This window comes from Engystomops pustulosus, chromosome 7, assembly GCF_040894005.1.
Source record: "Engystomops pustulosus chromosome 7, aEngPut4.maternal, whole genome shotgun sequence".
NCBI classification, from domain to species: Eukaryota; Metazoa; Chordata; class Amphibia; order Anura; family Leptodactylidae; genus Engystomops; species Engystomops pustulosus.
Window position 1 is genome coordinate 2087873 of NC_092417.1, and position 20737 is coordinate 2108609.

Consider the following 20737-nt stretch of genomic DNA (forward strand, 5'->3'; position numbering starts at 1 on the left):
TCTCCCTGCTGTGTCCTCCCCCCCCCATCCTCTCCCTGCTGTGTCCTCCCCCCCCATCCTCTCCCTGCTGTGTCCTCCCCCCCCCATCCTCTCCCTGCTGTGTCCTCCCCCCCCCCATCCTCTCCCTGCTGTGTCCTCCCCCCCATCCTCTCCCTGCTGTGTCCTCCCCCCCATCCTCTCCCTGCTGTGTCCTCCCCCCCATCCTCTCCCTGCTGTGTCCTCCCCCCCATCCTCTCCCTGCTGTGTCCTCCCCCCATCCTCTCCCTGCTGTGTCCTCCCCCCATCCTCTCCCTGCTGTGTCCTCCCCCCATCCTCTCCCTGCTGTGTCCTCCCCCCATCCTCTCCCTGCTGTGTCCCCCCCCCATCCTCTCCCTGCTGTGTCCTCCCCCCATCCTCTCCCTGCTGTGTCCTCCCCCCATCCTCTCCCTGCTGTGTCCTCCCCCCCATCCTCTCCCTGCTGTGTCCTCCCCCCATCCTCTCCCTGCTGTGTCCTCCCCCCCCATCCTCTCCCTGCTGTGTCCTCCCCCCCCATCCTCTCCCTGCTGTGTCCTCCCCCCCCATCCTCTCCCTGCTGTGTCCTCCCCCCCATCCTCTCCCTGCTGTGTCCTCCCCCCCATCCTCTCCCTGCTGTGTCCTCCCCCCCATCCTCTCCCTGCTGTGTCCCCCCCCCATCCTCTCCCTGCTGTGTCCCCCCCCATCCTCTCCCTGCTGTGTCCTCCCCCCATCCTCTCCCTGCTGTGTCCTCCCCCCATCCTCTCCCTGCTGTGTCCTCCCCCCATCCTCTCCCTGCTGTGTCCTCCCCCCCCATCCTCTCCCTGCTGTGTCCTCCCCCCCATTCTCTCCCTGCTGTGTCCTCCCCCCATCCTCTCCCTGCTGTGTCCTCCCCCCATCCTCTCCCTGCTGTGTCCTCCCCCCATCCTCTCCCTGCTGTGTCCTCCCCCCATCCTCTCCCTGCTGTGTCCTCCCCCCATCCTCTCCCTGCTGTGTCCTCCCCCCCCATCCTCTCCCTGCTGTGTCCTGCCCCCCCCATCCTCTCCCTGCTGTGTCCTGCCCCCCCCATCCTCTCCCTGCTGTGTCCCCCCCCCCATCCTCTCCCTGCTGTGTCCTCCCCCCCCATCCTCTCCCTGCTGTGTCCCCCCCCATCCTCTCCCTGCTGTGTCCCCCCCCATCCTCTCCCTGCTGTGTCCCCCCCCATCCTCTCCCTGCTGTGTCCCCCCCCCATCCTCTCCCTGCTGTGTCCCCCCCCATCCTCTCCCTGCTGTGTCCTCCCCCCCATCCTCTCCCTGCTGTGTCCTCCCCCCCATCCTCTCCCTGCTGTGTCCTCCCCCCATCCTCTCCCTGCTGTGTCCTCCCCCCATCCTCTCCCTGCTGTGTCCTCCCCCCATCCTCTCCCTGCTGTGTCCTCCCCCCCATCCTCTCCCTGCTGTGTCCTCCCCCCCATCCTCTCCCTGCTGTGTCCTCCCCCCATCCTCTCCCTGCTGTGTCCTCCCCCCATCCTCTCCCTGCTGTGTCCTCCCCCCCCATCCTCTCCCTGCTGTGTCCTCCCCCCCCATCCTCTCCCTGCTGTGTCCCCCCCCATCCTCTCCCTGCTGTGTCCCCCCCCATCCTCTCCCTGCTGTGTCCTCCCCCCATCCTCTCCCTGCTGTGTCCTCCCCCCATCCTCTCCCTGCTGTGTCCTCCCCCCATCCTCTCCCTGCTGTGTCCTCCCCCCATCCTCTCCCTGCTGTGTCCTCCCCCCATCCTCTCCCTGCTGTGTCCTGCCCCCCCCATCCTCTCCCTGCTGTGTCCTCCCCCATCCTCTCCCTGCTGTGTCCTCCCCCCATCCTCTCCCTGCTGTGTCCTCCCCCCCATCCTCTCCCTGCTGTGTCCTCCCCCCCATCCTCTCCCTGCTGTGTCCTCCCCCCATCCTCTCCCTGCTGTGTCCTCCCCCCCATCCTCTCCCTGCTGTGTCCTCCCCCCCATCCTCTCCCTGCTGTGTCCTCCCCCCATCCTCTCCCTGCTGTGTCCTCCCCCCATCCTCTCCCTGCTGTGTCCTCCCCCCATCCTCTCCCTGCTGTGTCCTCCCCCCCCATCCTCTCCCTGCTGTGTCCTCCCCCCATCCTCTCCCTGCTGTGTCCTCCCCCCCATCCTCTCCCTGCTGTGTCCTCCCCCCATCCTCTCCCTGCTGTGTCCTCCCCCCCATCCTCTCCCTGCTGTGTCCTCCCCCCATCCTCTCCCTGCTGTGTCCTCCCCCCATCCTCTCCCTGCTGTGTCCTCCCCCCATCCTCTCCCTGCTGTGTCCTCCCCCCATCCTCTCCCTGCTGTGTCCTCCCCCCCATCCTCTCCCTGCTGTGTCCCCCCCCCCATCCTCTCCCTGCTGTGTCCTCCCCCCATCCTCTCCCTGCTGTGTCCTCCCCCCCATCCTCTCCCTGCTGTGTCCTCCCCCCATCCTCTCCCTGCTGTGTCCTCCCCCCATCCTCTCCCTGCTGTGTCCTCCCCCCCCATCCTCTCCCTGCTGTGTCCTCCCCCCATCCTCTCCCTGCTGTGTCCTCCCCCCCATCCTCTCCCTGCTGTGTCCTCCCCCCCATCCTCTCCCTGCTGTGTCCTCCCCCCCATCCTCTCCCTGCTGTGTCCTCCCCCCATCCTCTCCCTGCTGTGTCCTCCCCCCATCCTCTCCCTGCTGTGTCCTCCCCCCATCCTCTCCCTGCTGTGTCCTCCCCCCCATCCTCTCCCTGCTGTGTCCCCCCCCCATCCTCTCCCTGCTGTGTCCCCCCCCCATCCTCTCCCTGCTGTGTCCCCCCCCATCCTCTCCCTGCTGTGTCCTCCCCCCCATCCTCTCCCTGCTGTGTCCTCCCCCCCCATCCTCTCCCTGCTGTGTCCTCCCCCCCCCATCCTCTCCCTGCTGTGTCCTGCCCCCATCCTCTCCCTGCTGTGTCCCCCCCCATCCTCTCCCTGCTGTATCCTCCCCCCCCATCCTCTCCCTGCTGTGTCCTCCCCCCCATCCTCTCCCTGCTGTGTCCTCCCCCCATCCTCTCCCTGCTGTGTCCTCCCCCATCCTCTCCCTGCTGTGTCCTCCCCCCCCCATCCTCTCCCTGCTGTGTCCTCCCCCCATCCTCTCCCTGCTGTGTCCTCCCCCCATCCTCTCCCTGCTGTGTCCTCCCCCCCATCCTCTCCCTGCTGTGTCCTCCCCCCCCATCCTCTCCCTGCTGTGTCCTCCCCCCCCATCCTCTCCCTGCTGTGTCCCCCCCCCATCCTCTCCCTGCTGTGTCCTCCCCCCCCCCATCCTCTCCCTGCTGTGTCCTCCCCCCCCATCCTCTCCCTGCTGTGTCCTCCCCCCCCCCATCCTCTCCCTGCTGTGTCCTCCCCCCCCATCCTCTCCCTGCTGTGTCCCCCCCCCCATCCTCTCCCTGCTGTGTCCTCCCCCCCCATCCTCTCCCTGCTGTGTCCTCCCCCCCCATCCTCTCCCTGCTGTGTCCTCCCCCCCCATCCTCTCCCTGCTGTGTCCCCCCCCCATCCTCTCCCTGCTGTGTCCCCCCCCATCCTCTCCCTGCTGTGTCCCCCCCCCATCCTCTCCCTGCTGTGTCCCCCCCCCATCCTCTCCCTGCTGTGTCCTCCCCCCCCATCCTCTCCCTGCTGTGTCCTCCCCCCCATCCTCTCCCTGCTGTGTCCTCCCCCCCATCCTCTCCCTGCTGTGTCCTCCCCCCCCATCCTCTCCCTGCTGTGTCCCCCCCCATCCTCTCCCTGCTGTGTCCTCCCCCCCCATCCTCTCCCTGCTGTGTCCTCCCCCCCCATCCTCTCCCTGCTGTGTCCTCCCCCCCATCCTCTCCCTGCTGTGTCCTCCCCCCCCCATCCTCTCCCTGCTGTGTCCTGCCCCCATCCTCTCCCTGCTGTGTCCTCCCCCCATCCTCTCCCTGCTGTGTCCTCCCCCCCCCATCCTCTCCCTGCTGTGTCCTCCCCCCCCCATCCTCTCCCTGCTGTGTCCCCCCCCCCATCCTCTCCCTGCTGTGTCCCCCCCCCCATCCTCTCCCTGCTGTGTCCTCCCCCCCCCCCATCCTCTCCCTGCTGTGTCCTCCCCCCATCCTCTCCCTGCTGTGTCCTCCCCCCCATCCTCTCCCTGCTGTGTCCTCCCCCCATCCTCTCCCTGCTGTGTCCTCCCCCCATCCTCTCCCTGCTGTGTCCTCCCCCCATCCTCTCCCTGCTGTGTCCCTCTCCCTGCTGTGTCCTCCCCCCCCCATCCTCTCCCTGCTGTGTCCCCCCCCATCCTCTCCCTGCTGTGTCCTCCCCCCATCCTCTCCCTGCTGTGTCCTCCCCCCCCCCATCCTCTCCCTGCTGTGTCCCCCCCCATCCTCTCCCTGCTGTGTCCCCCCCCATCCTCTCCCTGCTGTGTCCTCCCCCCATCCTCTCCCTGCTGTGTCCTCCCCCCCATCCTCTCCCTGCTGTGTCCTCCCCCCATCCTCTCCCTGCTGTGTCCTCCCCCCATCCTCTCCCTGCTGTGTCCTCCCCCCATCCTGTCCCTGCTGTGTCCTCCCCCCATCCTGTCCCTGCTGTGTCCTCCCCCCATCCTGTCCCTGCTGTGTCCTCCCCCCATCCTCTCCCTGCTGTGTCCTCCCCCCATCCTCTCCCTGCTGTGTCCTCCCCCCATCCTCTCCCTGCTGTGTCCTCCCCCCCCATCCTCTCCCTGCTGTGTCCTCCCCCCCCCATCCTCTCCCTGCTGTGTCCTCCCCCCCATCCTCTCCCTGCTGTGTCCTCCCCCCCATCCTCTCCCTGCTGTGTCCTCCCCCCCATCCTCTCCCTGCTGTGTCCTCCCCCCCATCCTCTCCCTGCTGTGTCCTCCCCCCCATCCTCTCCCTGCTGTGTCCTCCCCCCCATCCTCTCCCTGCTGTGTCCCCCCCCCTCTCCCTGCTGTGTCCCCCCCCATCCTCTCCCTGCTGTGCCCCCCCCATCCTCTCCCTGCTGTGTCCTCCCCCCCCATCCTCTCCCTGCTGTGTCCCCCCCCCCATCCTCTCCCTGCTGTGTCCCCCCCCCCCATCCTCTCCCTGCTGTGTCCCCCCCCCCATCCTCTCCCTGCTGTGTCCTCCCCCCCCACATCCTCTCCCTGCTGTGTCCTCCCCCCCCACATCCTCTCCCTGCTGTGTCCTCCCCCCCCCATCCTCTCCCTGCTGTGTCCTCCCCCCCCATCCTCTCCCTGCTGTGCCCCCCCATCCTCTCCCTGCTGTGCCCCCCCATCCTCTCCCTGCTGTGCCCCCCCATCCTCTCCCTGCTGTGCCCCCCCATCCTCTCCCTGCTGTGCCCCCCCATCCTCTCCCTGCTGTGCCCCCCCATCCTCTCCCTGCTGTGCCCCCCCATCCTCTCCCTGCTGTGTACCCCCCCCCCCCAGTGGTGTGGAGTAGTATGTGACGTGTCTCTTGCAGTGACCTCTGGTGACCCCGGCATGGAGGGGCATCCTGCCAGCGCGGTGTGGAGTAGTATGTGACGTGTCTCTTGCAGTGACCTCTGGTGACCCCGGCATGGAGGGGCATCCTGCCGGCGCGGTGTGGAGTAGTATGTGACGTGTCTCTTGCAGTGACCTCTGGTGACCCCGGCATGGAGGGGCATCCTGCCGGCGCGGTGTGGAGTAGTATGTGACGTGTCTCTTGCAGTGACCTCTGGTGACCCCGGCATGGAGGGGCATCCTGCCAGCGCGGTGTGGAGTAGTATGTGACGTGTCTCTTGCAGTGACCTCTGGTGACCCTGGCATGGAGGGGCATCCTGCCAGCGCGGTGTGGAGTAGTATGTGACGTGTCTCTTGCAGTGACCTCTGGTGACCCCGGCATGGAGGGGCATCCTGCCGGCGCGGTGTGGAGTAGTATGTGACGTGTCTCTTGCAGTGACCTCTGGTGACCCCGGCATGGAGGGGCATCCTGCCGGCGCGGTGTGGAGTAGTATGTGACGTGTCTCTTGCAGTGACCTCTGGTGACCCCGGCATGGAGGGGCATCCTGCCAGCGCGGTGTGGAGTAGTATGTGACGTGTCTCTTGCAGTGACCTCTGGTGACCCTGGCATGGAGGGGCATCCTGCCAGCGCGGTGTGGAGTAGTATGTGACGTGTCTCTTGCAGTGACCTCTGGTGACCCCGGCATGGAGGGGCATCCTGCCGGCGCGGTGTGGAGTAGTATGTGACGTGTCTCTTGCAGTGACCTCTGGTGACCCCGGCATGGAGGGGCATCCTGCCGGCGCGGTGTGGAGTAGTATGTGACGTGTCTCTTGCAGTGACCTCTGGTGACCCCGGCATGGAGGGGCATCCTGCCGGCGCGGTGTGGAGTAGTATGTGACGTGTCTCTTGCAGTGACCTCTGGTGACCCCGGCATGGAGGGGCATCCTGCCAGCGCGGTGTGGAGTAGTATGTGACGTGTCTCTTGCAGTGACCTCTGGTGACCCCGGCATGGAGGGGCATCCTGCGGGCGTGGTGTGGAGTAGTATGTGACGTGTCTCTTGCAGTGACCTCTGGTGACCCCGGCATGGAGGGGCATCCTGCCAGCGTGGTGTGGAGTAGTATGTGACGTGTCTCTTGCAGTGACATCTGGTGTGGAGTAGTATGTGACGTGTCTCTTGCAGTGACCTCTGGTGACCCCGGCATGGAGGGGCATCCTGCCAGCGTGGTGTGGAGTAGTATGTGACGTGTCTCTTGCAGTGACATCTGGTGTGGAGTAGTATGTGACGTGTCTCTTGCAGTGACCTCTGGTGACCCCGGCATGGAGGGGCATCCTGCCAGCGTGGTGTGGAGTAGTATGTGATGTGTCTCTTGCAGTGACCTCTGGTGTGGAGTAGTATGTGACGTGTCTCTTGCAGTGACCTCTGGTGTGGAGTAGTATGTGACGTGTCTCTTGCAGTGACCTCTGGTGTGGAGTAGTATGTGACGTGTCTCTTGCAGTGACCTCTGGTGACCCCGGCATGGAGGGGCATCCTGCCAGCGCGGTGTGGAGTAGTATGTGACGTGTCTCTTGCAGTGACCTCTGGTGACCCCGGCATGGAGGGGCATCCTGCCAGCGCGGTGTGCAGTAGTATGTGACGTGTCTCTTGCAGTGACCTCTGGTGACCCCGGCATGGAGGGGCATCCTGCCAGCGTGGTGTGGAGTAGTATGTGATGTGTCTCTTGCAGTGACCTCTGGTGTGGAGTAGTATGTGACGTGTCTCTTGCAGTGACCTCTGGTGTGGAGTAGTATGTGACGTGTCTCTTGCAGTGACCTCTGGTGTGGAGTAGTATGTGACGTGTCTCTTGCAGTGACCTCTGGTGTGGAGTAGTATGTGACGTGTCTCTTGCAGTGACCTCTGGTGACCCCGGCATGGAGGGGCATCCTGCCAGCGTGGTGTGGAGTAGTATGTGACGTGTCTCTTGCAGTGACCTCTGGTGACCCCGGCATGGAGGGGCATCCTGCCGGCGCGGTGTGGAGTAGTATGTGACGTGTCTCTTGCAGTGACCTCTGGTGAGCCCGACATGGAGGGGCATCCTGCCGGCGCGGTGTGGAGTAGTATGTGACGTGTCTCTTGCAGTGACCTCTGGTGACCCCGGCATGGAGGGGCATCCTGCCGGCGCGGTGTGGAGTAGTATGTGACGTGTCTCTTGCAGTGACCTCTGGTGACCCCGGCATGGAGGGGCATCCTGCCGGCGCGGTGTGGAGTAGTATGTGACGTGTCTCTTGCAGTGACCTCTGGTGACCCCGGCATGGAGGGGCATCCTGCCGGCGCGGTGTGGAGTAGTATGTGACGTGTCTCTTGCAGTGACCTCTGGTGACCCCGGCATGGAGGGGCATCCTGCCGGCGCGGTGTGGAGTAGTATGTGACGTGTCTCTTGCAGTGACCTCTGGTGTGGAGTAGTATGTGACGTGTCTCTTGCAGTGACCTCTGGTGACCCCGGCATGGAGGGGCATCCTGCTAGCGTGGTGTGGAGCCCGGCCCTGGAGGACTCGTCCCTGTCGTTGGCGGGGCTGGAGGTGAAGTTGGGATCTCTGGTGACCCTGCTCCTGCTGACCCTCCTCAGCGGCCTGAGCCCACTCTTCCTCTTCAGACGCCAGGCCCCTGCGGACATCTTGGGTAAGAGGCGGGGCTGTATTTTGTGGCGCTGTGGGCGGAGTCTCTGTGTAATGCCCGTGTCCTGCTTGCAGGGGGTCGGCGTCTCATCAGCTGTTTTTCGGGAGGAGTCTTCCTGGCCACCTGCCTCCTGGACCTGCTGCCGGACTACCTGGCCGGGATGAACGACGCTCTGCTGAGGCTGAACATCGCTGTGAGTATGGCCGCACACGTGGCGCTGTGCCCGCTGCCCGCTCTCATGGTTTAACCCCTCGCTCTCTGCCCGCAGCTGCAGTTCCCGCTGCAGGAGTTTGTCCTGTCCATGGGCTTCTTCCTGGTGCTGGTCTTGGAGCAGATCGTGCTGAGCTATAAGGAGCAGCCGGGGTGGTCGGAGGAGACGCACTCGCTGCTGAGCGCTGACTCCAGGGTCCCGGACCACCCGCACGTCCACGTGGATGTGAACGCTCACTCTGCGGTCCGGGCCGTGGTTCTGGTCCTGTCGCTGTCCCTGCACTCGGTCCTGGAGGGTCTGGCGGTTGGGCTCCTGCAGGAGAGCGGGAAGGTTCTGGAGACCTGCCTGGCGCTGCTCATACACAAGTGCATCATCTCCTTCAGCCTGACCCTAAAGCTGGCGCAGGGTCGGCTCCGCCCCCGGGTCATCCTCTCCTGCCTCCTGCTCTTCTCCTTCATGACCCCCCTGGGCATCGGGCTGGGCATCGTGCTGACAGAGAACGCGGACCCCATGCAGCAGCTGATCCGCAGCGTCCTGGAGGGCATGGCCACCGGCACCTTCCTGTACATCACCTTCCTGGAGATCCTGCCCCACGAGCTGAGCGCCAGCGAGCAGCGCATCGCCAAGGTCATCGCCATTCTGTGCGGCTTCTCCGTCATCACCGCCATCTTATTCATCAAGATCTGAGGGTCAGAGGTACCTACCTGTAAAGGAAACTCCAGCCACCACTGTTATACTAATGTAATACCGCCCCCTATGTACAGGTATATAACTGCACCAGCAGTAACTAATGTAATACCGCCTCCTATGTACCGGTATATAACTGCACCAGCAGTAACTAATAGCAGTACCGCCCCCTATGTACCGGTATATAACTGCACCAGCAGTAACTAATAGCAGTACCGCCCCCTATGTACCGGTATATAACTACACCAGCAGTAACTAATAACAGTACCGCCCCCTATGTACAGGTATATAACTGCACCAGCAGTAACTAATAGCAGTACCGCCCCCTATGTACCAGTATATAACTACACCAGCAGTAACGAATGTAATACCGCCCCCTATGTACCGGTATATAACTACACCAGCAGTAACTAATAGCAGTACCGCCCCCTATGTACCAGTATATAACTACACCAGCAGTAACTAATGTAATACCGCCCCCTATGTACCGGTATATAACTACACCAGCAGTAACTAATGTAATACCGCCCCCTATGTACCGGTATATAACTACACCAGCAGTAACTAATGCAATACCGCCCCCTATGTACCAGTATATAACTACACCAGCAGTAACTAATGTAATACCGCCCCCTATGTACCAGTATATAACTACACCAGCAGTAACTAATGTAATACCGCCCCCTATGTACCAGTATATAACTACACCAGCAGTAACTAATAGCAGTACCGCCTACTATGTACCGGTATATAACTACACCAGCAGTAACTAATGTAATACTGCCCCCTATGTACCGGTATATAACTGCACCAGCAGTAACTAATGTAATACCGCCCCCTATGTACCAGTATATAACTACACCAGCAGTAACTAATGTAATACCGCCCCCTATGTACCAGTATATAACTACACCAGCAGTAACGAATGTAATACCGCCCCCTATGTACCGGTATATAACTACACCAGCAGTAACTAATAGCAGTACCGCCCCCTATGTACCAGTATATAACTACACCAGCAGTAACTAATGTAATACCGCCCCCTATGTACCGGTATATAACTACACCAGCAGTAACTAATGTAATACCGCCCCCTATGTACCGGTATATAACTACACCAGCAGTAACTAATGCAATACCGCCCCCTATGTACCAGTATATAACTACACCAGCAGTAACTAATGTAATACCGCCCCCTATGTACCAGTATATAACTACACCAGCAGTAACTAATGTAATACCGCCCCCTATGTACCAGTATATAACTACACCAGCAGTAACTAATAGCAGTACCGCCTACTATGTACCGGTATATAACTACACCAGCAGTAACTAATGTAATACTGCCCCCTATGTACCGGTATATAACTGCACCAGCAGTAACTAATGTAATACCGCCCCCTATGTACCAGTATATATCTACACCAGCAGTAACTAATGTAATACCGCCCCCTATGTACCAGTATATAACTACACCAGCAGTAACTAATGTAATACCGCCCCCTATGTACCAGTATATAACTACACCAGCAGTAACTAATGTAATACCGCCTCCTATGTACCAGTATATAACTACACCAGGAGTAACTAATGTAATACCGCCCCCTATGTACCAGTATATAACTACACCAGCAGTAACTAATGTAATACCGCCCCCTATGTACCAGTATATAACTACACCAGCAGTAACTAATGTAATACCGCCCCCTATGTACCGGTATATAACTGCACCAGCAGTAACTAATAGCAGTACCGCCCCCTATGTAGCAGTATATAACTACACCAGCAGTAACTAATAGCAGTACCGCCTACTATGTACTGGTATATAACTACACCAGCAGTAACTAATGTAATACCGCCCCCTGTGTACCGGTATATAACTACACCAGCAGTAACTAATGTAATACCGCCCCCTGTGTACCAGTATATAACTGCACCAGCAGTAACTAATGTAATACCGCCCCCTATGTACCGGTATATAACTGCACCAGCAGTAACTAATAGCAGTACCGCCCCCTATGTACCGGTATATAACTGCACCAGCAGTAACTAATGTAATACCGCCCCCTATGTACCAGTATATAACTGCACCAGCAGTAACTAATGTAATACCGCCCCCTATGTACCAGTATATAACTACACCAGCAGTAACTAATAGCAGTACCGCCCCCTATGTACCGGTATATAACTGCACCAGCAGTAACTAATAGCAGTACCGCCCCCTATGTAGCAGTATATAACTACACCAGCAGTAACTAATAGCAGTACCGCCCCCTATGTACCAGTATATAACTGCACCAGCAGTAACTAATGTAATACCGCCCCCTATGTACCGGTATATAACTACACCAGCAGTAACTAATGTAATACCGCCCCCTATGTACCGGTATATAACTACACCAGCAGTAACTAATAGCAGTACCGCCCCCTATGTACCGGTATATAACTGCACCAGCAGTAACTAATGTAATACCGCCCCCTATGTACCGGTATATAACTACACCAGCAGTAACTAATGTAATACCGCCCCCTATGTACCAGTATATAACTACACCAGCAGTAACTAATGTAATACCGCCTCCTATGTACCAGTATATAACTACACCAGCAGTAACTAATGTAATACCGCCCCCTATGTACCAGTATATAACTACACCAGCAGTAACTAATGTAATACCGCCCCCTATGTACCAGTATATAACTACACCAGCAGTAACTAATGTAATACCGCCCCCTACGTACCAGTATATAACTGCACCAGTAGTAACTAATAGCAGTACTGCCCCCTATGTACCAGTATATAACTACACCAGCAGTAACTAATAGCAGTACCGCCCCCTATGTAGCAGTATATAACTACACCAGCAGTAACTAATAGCAGTACCGCCCCCTATGTACCGGTATATAACTGCACCAGCAGTAACTAATGTAATACCGCCCCCTATGTACCGGTATATAACTACACCAGCAGTAACTAATAGCAGTACCGCCCCCTATGTACCGGTATATAACTGCACCAGCAGTAACTAATAGCAGTACCGCCCCCTACGTACCAGTATATAACTGCACCAGCAGTAACTAATAGCAGTACTGCCCCCTATGTACCAGTATATAACTACACCAGCAGTAACTAATAGCAGTACCGCCCCCTATGTAGCAGTATATAACTACACCAGCAGTAACTAATAGCAGTACCGCCCCCTATGTACCGGTATATAACTGCACCAGCAGTAACTAATGTAATACCGCCCCCTATGTACCGGTATATAACTACACCAGCAGTAACTAATAGCAGTACCGCCCCCTATGTACCGGTATATAACTGCACCAGCAGTAACTAATAGCAGTACCGCCCCCTATGTACCAGTATATAACTACACCAACAGTAACTAATAGCAGTATTGCCATGGTTACGTTCCTCTTAGGCTGGAGTTTCCTTTTTAAAGTTCAACATTGAAGATTTGTAAGAGTTTTATCTTCGTTTTTGCGTTTTCTAACATAAAGCGTCAGCAATCCTCTCCCATACGTGCAGCGCCCCCTCTGGTATGAGAAGCGCATGTCCCCAGGGGTCGCCACCCGGTGGTCATTTCATACTGGAGAACTCTGCATAGTCTTACCTGTTCCTCATGCTCTGAAAGAAAGTTTTGCACAAAAAATGCTCAGAAAATGGGAAAACTTACCTGCAGACTGCTTGGACCTTCCTGCGGTCACCATGGCGACTGTCCTGCAGTGGGTCTGTCCTGCTGATGGTTTGCTTTCTGTCACAGTAGTGCTATGGACCTGCTGCTAGGCTCCGCCTCCATCTGTACGGTGTAAGGCTCCGCCTCCATCTGTACGGTGTAAAGCTCCGCCTTCATCTGTACGGTGTAAAGCTCCGCCTTCATCTGTACGGTGTAAAGCTCCGCCTTCATCTGTACGGTGTAAAGCTCCGCCTTCATCTGTATGGTGTAAAGCTCCGCCTTCTTGCCTCAGCACCGCCCCCTTGTCCAGCACACGATTCACTTCACCTTGGTCCCGGAGTCGCCCGTCGCCCACTATGTGCCTCCAAACTCAAGGGCCCGATGGATGTAGATCCAGGGCCCGCTCGCCTCGTGCACCACAGCTCACGCCGGTGCCACAAAGTCGCTATATTTGATATTTTTCTGTGATTTTTCTAGTGATTTGTACATGAAGTCGCGTTTCTACTGGAGATTTGTTACGCCTCAGCCTGACTGAATGTTGTATCCGAGCCGTGAGAGTGAGATACAGCAATAAATATCTAATATTTACACTATTCTCTGTGCGTCAGGTTATTGTTCCTGGGGAAGAATTAGGAGGTTGCACCACAGTCTTTATGAGATGAATTTGTACTGGGGAAGGATTAGGAGGTTGCACCCGCTGCCCTTAGTAATTCCTCCTCCTGAATTATTTGTGGGGAAGGATTAGGAGGTTGCTCCGTATACTGTATGAGGTAGTGATGGGAAGTCCGGCTCTTCTTAGCGAGCCATTAGGCTCATTAGGCTCCACTTACTAAGACGAGCCGGCTCCTGAACGGCTCCCTATTAAACATATGATAGGGAGCCACAGGCCAGTGGGTCGCCCCACTCCACTTTTAACCAGATTATATGGGGTTAAAGGGGGCGTGATGAGCTGATTAGGGGCGGGGTTAAGTGAGCCAGCTCATTTGCGAACGACACAGACTAGTACGATTCGTCATGCACACGTCTAGATATTTGGGCCTTGTGTAGCCACAAACACGGGACCTGGAGTGTGGACCTATAGACTATAATGTAAAATATGGCTCCTTATATGAGTTGTGTATAATTCTCTGCGCGGTAAGGTGTCCGTATATACGGTCCTCACAATATAGAACATGTCCTCGTATTCAGATCTGGGCCTGTTCTGCCTCGTAGAAGTCTACAGGAACGTAAAATACACAGGTAGCAAACAGCACACACGAGTATTTACTGGGCCTGAGGTGAATTATTCCTGGGGAAGGATTAGGAGGTTGCACCATATCCTGTGTTAGGTAAATGATTCCGGGGGAAGGATTAGGAGATTGCACCCTTTATACTGTGTGAGGTGAATTATTGCTTGAGAAGGACCAGGAGGTTGCACCCTATATACTGTGTGAGGTGAATTATTGCTGGGGAAGGATTAGGAGGTTGCACCCTATACTGTGTGAGGTGAATTATTCCAGGGGAAGGACCAGGAGATTGCACCCTCTACTGTGTGAGGTGAATTATTGCTGGGGACGGATTTGGAGGTTGCACTCTATTTTGTGTGAGGTGAATTATTCCTGGGGAAGTTCCAGGAGGTTGCACGCTATGCTGTGTGAGGTGAATTAGTCCTGGGGAAGGATCAGGAGGTTGCACCCCATACTGTGTGAGGTGAATTATTGCTGGGGAAGGATTTGGAGGTTGCACCATATGGCATATACTGTGTGAGGTGAATTATTGCTGGGGAAGGATTAGGAGGTTGCACCCTATACTGTGTGAGGTGAATTATTCCAGGGGAAGGACCAGGAGATTGCACCCTCTACTGTGTGAGGTGAATTATTGCTGGGGACGGATTTGGAGGTTGCACTCTATTTTGTGTGAGGTGAATTATTCCTGGGGAAGTTCCAGGAGGTTGCACGCTATGCTGTGTGAGGTGAATTAGTCCTGGGGAAGGATCAGGAGGTTGCACCCCATACTGTGTGAGGTGAATTATTGCTGGGGAAGGATTTGGAGGTTGCACCATATGGCATATACTGTGTGAGGTGAATTATTGCTGGGGACGGATTTGGAGGTTGCACCCTATACTGTGTGAGGTGAATTATTCGTGGGGAAGGACCAGGAGATTGCACTCTATTTTGTGTGAGGTGAATTAGTCCTGGGGAAGTTCCAGGAGGTTGCACGCTATGCTGTGTGAGGTGATTTAGTCCTGGGGAAGGATTAGGAGGTTGCATCCTATACCGTGTAAGGTGAATCATTCCAGGGGAAGTACCAGTAGGTTGCACCCTATATACTGTGTGAGGTGAATTAGTCCTGGGGAAGTTCCAGGAGGTTGCACGCTATGCTGTGTGAGGTGATTTAGTCCTGGGGAAGGATTAGGAGGTTGCATCCTATACCGTGTAAGGTGAATCATTCCAGGGGAAGTACCAGTAGGTTGCACCCTTTATACTGTGTGAGGTGAATTAATCCTGGGGAAGGATTAGGAGGTTGCACCCTATATACTGTGTGAGGTGAATTAGTCATGGGGACGGATTAGGAAGTTGCACCCTCTACTGTGTGAGGTGAATTAGTCCTCGGGAAGGATTAGGAAGTTGCACCCTCTACTGTGTGAGGTGAATTAGTCCTGGGGAAGGATTAGGAAGTTGCACCCTATACTGTGTGAGGTGAATTATTCCTGAGGAAGAATTAGGTTGCACGCTGCTCAGAGATCACTGAGGAGATTGCATCCGTGAATGTTGAGGTGTGACTGGGCTGTAAAGGGTTACTGGAGCCGGTAACGCGGGGCACGCTGGGAGATGTAGTTGTAGCCCGGGTCACTTCTGTGGCAGTAGAAAGTCTGTGAACTTCACTTCCCGGCAGGCATTGCGCTCATCTCCGCCCACACCTCGCAGGGCTGACAGGGATTTGTAGTCCGATTCCGCTCCCTGAGCCGCCTGTAATACAGAGCTAGGGCGGAGCAAGACTACAACTCCCGGCATGCCTGGCTCCGCGGCTTCTCTGCCCCCTGCACCCCATCGGCGGCTGCGGAAGGGCTGGAAAAATGGCGGCTCCGGGGGCCATCGGGCCGGGCTCAGCCTCCAACCCGCGCAAGTTCAGTGAGAAGATCGCTCTGCAGCGCCAGAGGCAGGCGGAGGAGACGGCGGCCTTCGAGGAGGTCATGATGGATATCGGCTCCACCCGGGTACAGCCCCCGACATATCGCGATATCTGTGACCTGTCATTCTGTCATACATGCCACCGATCACCACTGCTGTCACACGGGTCACTGATCACCACTGCTGTCACACATGTCACTGATCACCACTGCTGTCACACGGGTCACACATGTCACTGATCACCACTGCTGTCACACGGGTCACACATGTCACTGATCACCACTGCTGTCACACGGGTCACACATGTCACTGATCACCACTGCTGTCACACGGGTCACTGATCACCACTGCTGTCACACGGGTCACACGGGTCACTGATCACCACTGCTGTCACACGGGTCACACATGTCACTGATCACCACTGCTGTCACACGGGTCACACGTGTCACTGATCACCACTGCTGTCACACGGGTCATACATGTCACTGATCACCACTGCTGTCACACGGGTCACTGATCACCACTGCTGTCACACGGGTCACTGATCACCACTGCTGTCACACGGGTCATACATGTCACTGATCACCACTGCTGTCACACGGGTCACACATGTCACTGATCATCACTGCTGTCACACGTGTCACTGATCATCACTGCTGTCACACGTGTCACTGATCACCACTGCTGTCACACGGGTCACTGATCACCACTGCTGTCACACGGGTCATACATGTCACTGATCACCACTGCTGTCACACGGGTCATACATGTCACTGATCACCACTGCTGTCACACGGGTCACTGATCACCACTGCTGTCACACGGGTCACACGTGTCACTGATCACCACTGCTGTCACACGGGTCACACATGTCACTGATCACCACTGCTGTCACACGTGTCAATGATCACCACTGCTGTCACACGGGTCACACGTGTCACTGATCACCACTGCTGTCACACGTGTCACACATGTCACTGATCACCACTGCTGTCACACGTGTCACTGATCACCACTGCTGTCACACGGGTCACACGTGTCACTGATCACCACTGCTGTCACACGGGTCACTGATCACCACTGCTGTCACACGGGTCACTGATCACCACTGCTGTCACACGGGTCACTGATCACCACTGCTGTCACACGGCTCACACATGTCACTGATCACCACTGCTGTCACACGTGTCACTGATCACCACTGCTGTCACACGGCTCACACATGTCACTGATCACCACTGCTGTCACACGGCTCACACATGTCACTGATCACCACTGCTGTCACACGGGTCACTGATCACCACTGCTGTCACACGGGTCACTGATCACCACTGCTGTCACACGGGTCATACATGTCACTGATCACCACTGCTGTCACAGGGGTCACTGATCACCACTGCTGTCACACGGGTCACACGTGTCACTGATCACCACTGCTGTCACACGTGTCACTGATCACCACTGCTGTCACACGTGTCACTGATCACCACTGCTGTCACACGGGTCACACGTGTCACTGATCACCACTGCTGTCACACGGGTCACACGTGTCACTGATCACCACTGCTGTCACACGGGTCACACGTGTCACTGATCACCACTGCTGTCACACGGGTCACACGTGTCACTGATCACCACTGCTGTCACACGGGTCACACGTGTCACTGATCACCACTGCTGTCACACGGGTCACACGTGTCACTGATCACCACTGCTGTCACACGGGTCACACGTGTCACTGATCACCACTGCTGTCACACGGGTCACACGTGTCACTGATCACCACGGCTGTCACACGGGTCACACGTGTCACTGATCACCACTGCTGTCACACGGGTCACACGTGTCACTGATCACCACTGCTGTCACACGGGTCACACGTGTCACTGATCACCACTGCTGTCACACGGGTCACACGTGTCACTGATCACCACGGCTGTCACACGGGTCACACGTGTCACTGATCACCACTGCTGTCACACGGGTCACACGTGTCTCTGATCACCACTGCTGTCACACGGGTCACACGTGTCACTGATCACCACTGCTGTCACACGTGTCACACGTGTCACTGATCACCACTGCTGTCACTCGGGTCATACATGTCACTGATCACCACTGCTGTCACACGGGTCACACGTGTCACTGATCACCACTGCTGTCACACGGGTCACTGATCACCACTGCTGTCACACGGGTCACTGATCACCACTGCTGTCACTCGGGTCATACGTGTCACTGATCACCACTGCTGTCACACGGGTCACACGTGTCACTGATCACCACTGCTGTCACACGGGTCACACGTGTCACTGATCACCACTGCTGTCACACGGGTCACACGTGTCACTGATCACCACTGCTGTCACACGGGTCACACGTGTCACTGATCACCACTGCTGTCACACGGGTCACACGTGTCACTGATCACCACTGCTGTCACACGGGTCACACGTGTCACTGATCACCACTGCTGTCACACGGGTCACACGTGTCACTGATCACCACTGCTGTCACACGGGTCACACGTGTCACTGATCACCACTGCTGTCACACGGGTCACACGTGTCACTGATCACCACTGCTGTCACACGGGTCACACGTGTCACTGATCACCACTGCTGTCACACGGGTCACACGTGTCACTGATCACCACTGCTGTCACACGGGTCACACGTGTCACTGATCACCACTGCTGTCACACGGGTCACACGTGTCACTGATCACCACTGCTGTCACACGGGTCACACGTGTCACTGATCACCACTGCTGTCACACGGGTCACACGTGTCACTGATCACCACTGCTGTCACACGGGTCACACGTGTCACTGATCACCACTGCTGTCACACGGGTCACACGTGTCACTGATCACCACTGCTGTCACACGGGTCACACGTGTCACTGATCACCACTGCTGTCACACGGGTCACACGTGTCACTGATCACCACTGCTGTCACACGGGTCACACGTGTCACTGATCACCACTGCTGTCACACGGGTCACACGTGTCACTGATCACCACTGCTGTCACACGGGTCACACGTGTCACTGATCACCACTGCTGTCACACGGGTCACACGTGTCACTGATCACCACTGCTGTCACACGGGTCACTGATCACCACTGCTGTCACACGGGTCACACGTGTCACTGATCACCACTGCTGTCACACGGGTCACACGTGTCACTGATCACCACTGCTGTCACACGGGTCACTGATCACCACTGCTGTCACACGGGTCACTGATCACCACTGCTGTCACACGGGTCACTGATCACCACTGCTGACACACGGGTCACACATGTCTCTGATCACCACTGCTGTCACACGGGTCACACATGTCATATGTATGTATCACGTGTGTTTTGACATGTGATGTTAATTCTTGTGTTTGTTCTCAGCTCCAGGTGCAGAAGCTGCGGATGGGGCACATGCGGGGGTCCTACTATGGGGGCTCCCTCCCCAACGTCAACCAGATGAGCAGCGGATCCTCTGAGTTTCAGGTCAGTCCTCGCCCTCTCTCTTTTTTGTTCTCCGTTCTTCTCCCATCTTATCTCTCTCTGTTATGTGGCAGGGCCCCCCACAGTCACCGCTGGATCCCCGGAGCACCCGGCACCACGGCCTGGTGGAACGCGTCCATCACAGAGACCCCCGCCGCTTGATGTCCCCACTGCGACGCTACATGCGACAGATATCCTTCCTATGTGTTATAGCGCCACCTCAGTGCACAGGCCGTGTGTGGTATCACAGGCCATTCACTTGTATAATAGACACAGGCACAGTATCCTACCAGCTACACCAGGGGGCAGTAGCTTCCCCTCCTCTGCAGTGACACATGGCTGACACCAGGGGGCAGTAGCTTCCCCTCCTCTGCAGTGACACATGGCTGACACCAGGGGGCAGTAGCTTCCCCTCCTCTGCAGTGACACACGGCTGACACCAGGGGGCAGTAGCTTCCCCTCCTCTGCAGTGACACATGGCTGACACCAGGGGGCAGTAGCTTACCCTCCTCGGCAGTGACACATGGCTGACACCAGGGGGCAGTAGGTTCCCCTCCTCTGCAGTGACACATGGCTGACACCAGGGGGCAGTAGCTTCCCCTCCTCTGCAGTGACACATGGCTGACACCAGGGGGCAGTAGCTTACCCTCCTCGGCAGTGACACATGGCTGACACCAGGGGGCAGTAGCTTCTCCTCCTCTGCAGTGACACATGGCTGACACCAGGGGGCAGTAGCTTCCCCTCCTCTGCAGTGACACATGGCTGACAGCAGGGGGCAGTAGCTTCCCCTCCTCTGCAGTGACACATGGCTGACACCAGGGGGCAGTAGCTTCCCCTCCTCTGCAGTGACACATGGCTGACACCAGGGGGCAGTAGCTTCCCCTCCTCTGCAGTGATGTTTCCTTAGCGCCCCCACATGGACAGTTCACCGTATGGCGCCTCTTATCAGTCCCCCCACCAGGAGTCTTCTTGGAGAAGGTAATATGGCGGCTGTGGAGCTCTGCAGGTTGTGGAGTTTGTCATGTTTAACAGATGTGCACCACAAGTTATATCATGTCTTATGCTCCAGCCACTACCAAAGCTGCAAACACTGTTGTGATGTAGCAGAGCTGTGATTGCAGCTCTGGAAGTGATTGGAGTGTAAGGTGTGATGTAGCAGAGCTGTGATTGCAGCTCTGGAAGTGATTGGAGTGTAAGATGTGATGTAGCAGAGCTGTGATTGCAGCTCTGGAAGTGATTGGAGTGTAAGATGTGATGTAGCAGAGCTGTGATTGGAGTGTAAGGTGTGGTGTAGCAAAGCTGTGATTGCAGCTCTGGAAGTGATTGGAGTGTAAGATGTGATGTAGCAGAGCTGTGATTGGAGTGTAAGATGTGATGTAGCAGAGCTGTGATTGCAGCTCTGGAAGTGATTGGAGTGTAAGATGTGATGTAGCAGAGCTGTGATTGCAGCTCTGGAAGTGATTGGAGTGTAAGATGTGATGTAGCAGAGCTGTGATTGGA

At 56.9% G+C, this 20737-nt stretch overlaps 1 protein-coding gene across 2 annotated transcripts in view; it reads left to right on the forward strand.

The window, feature by feature from the left end:
* Nucleotides 1–20737, forward strand: part of CRTC2 (CREB regulated transcription coactivator 2) — a 36391-nt gene that overhangs the window by 923 nt on the left and 14731 nt on the right. Inside the window, exons 2-6 of one of the 2 annotated variants that reach the window (XM_072114466.1) lie at nt 7853–8047; nt 8119–8237; nt 19139–19240; nt 19312–19428; nt 20154–20215. In XM_072114466.1, coding sequence (XP_071970567.1) covers nt 7853–8047; nt 8119–8237; nt 19139–19240; nt 19312–19428; nt 20154–20215 — 595 coding nt within the window. Of the gene's footprint in view, nt 1–7852; nt 8048–8118; nt 8238–13821; nt 15819–19138; nt 19241–19311; nt 19429–20153; nt 20216–20737 lie in introns of those variants that run through there. The other variant, XM_072114467.1, reaches the window with a different exon arrangement.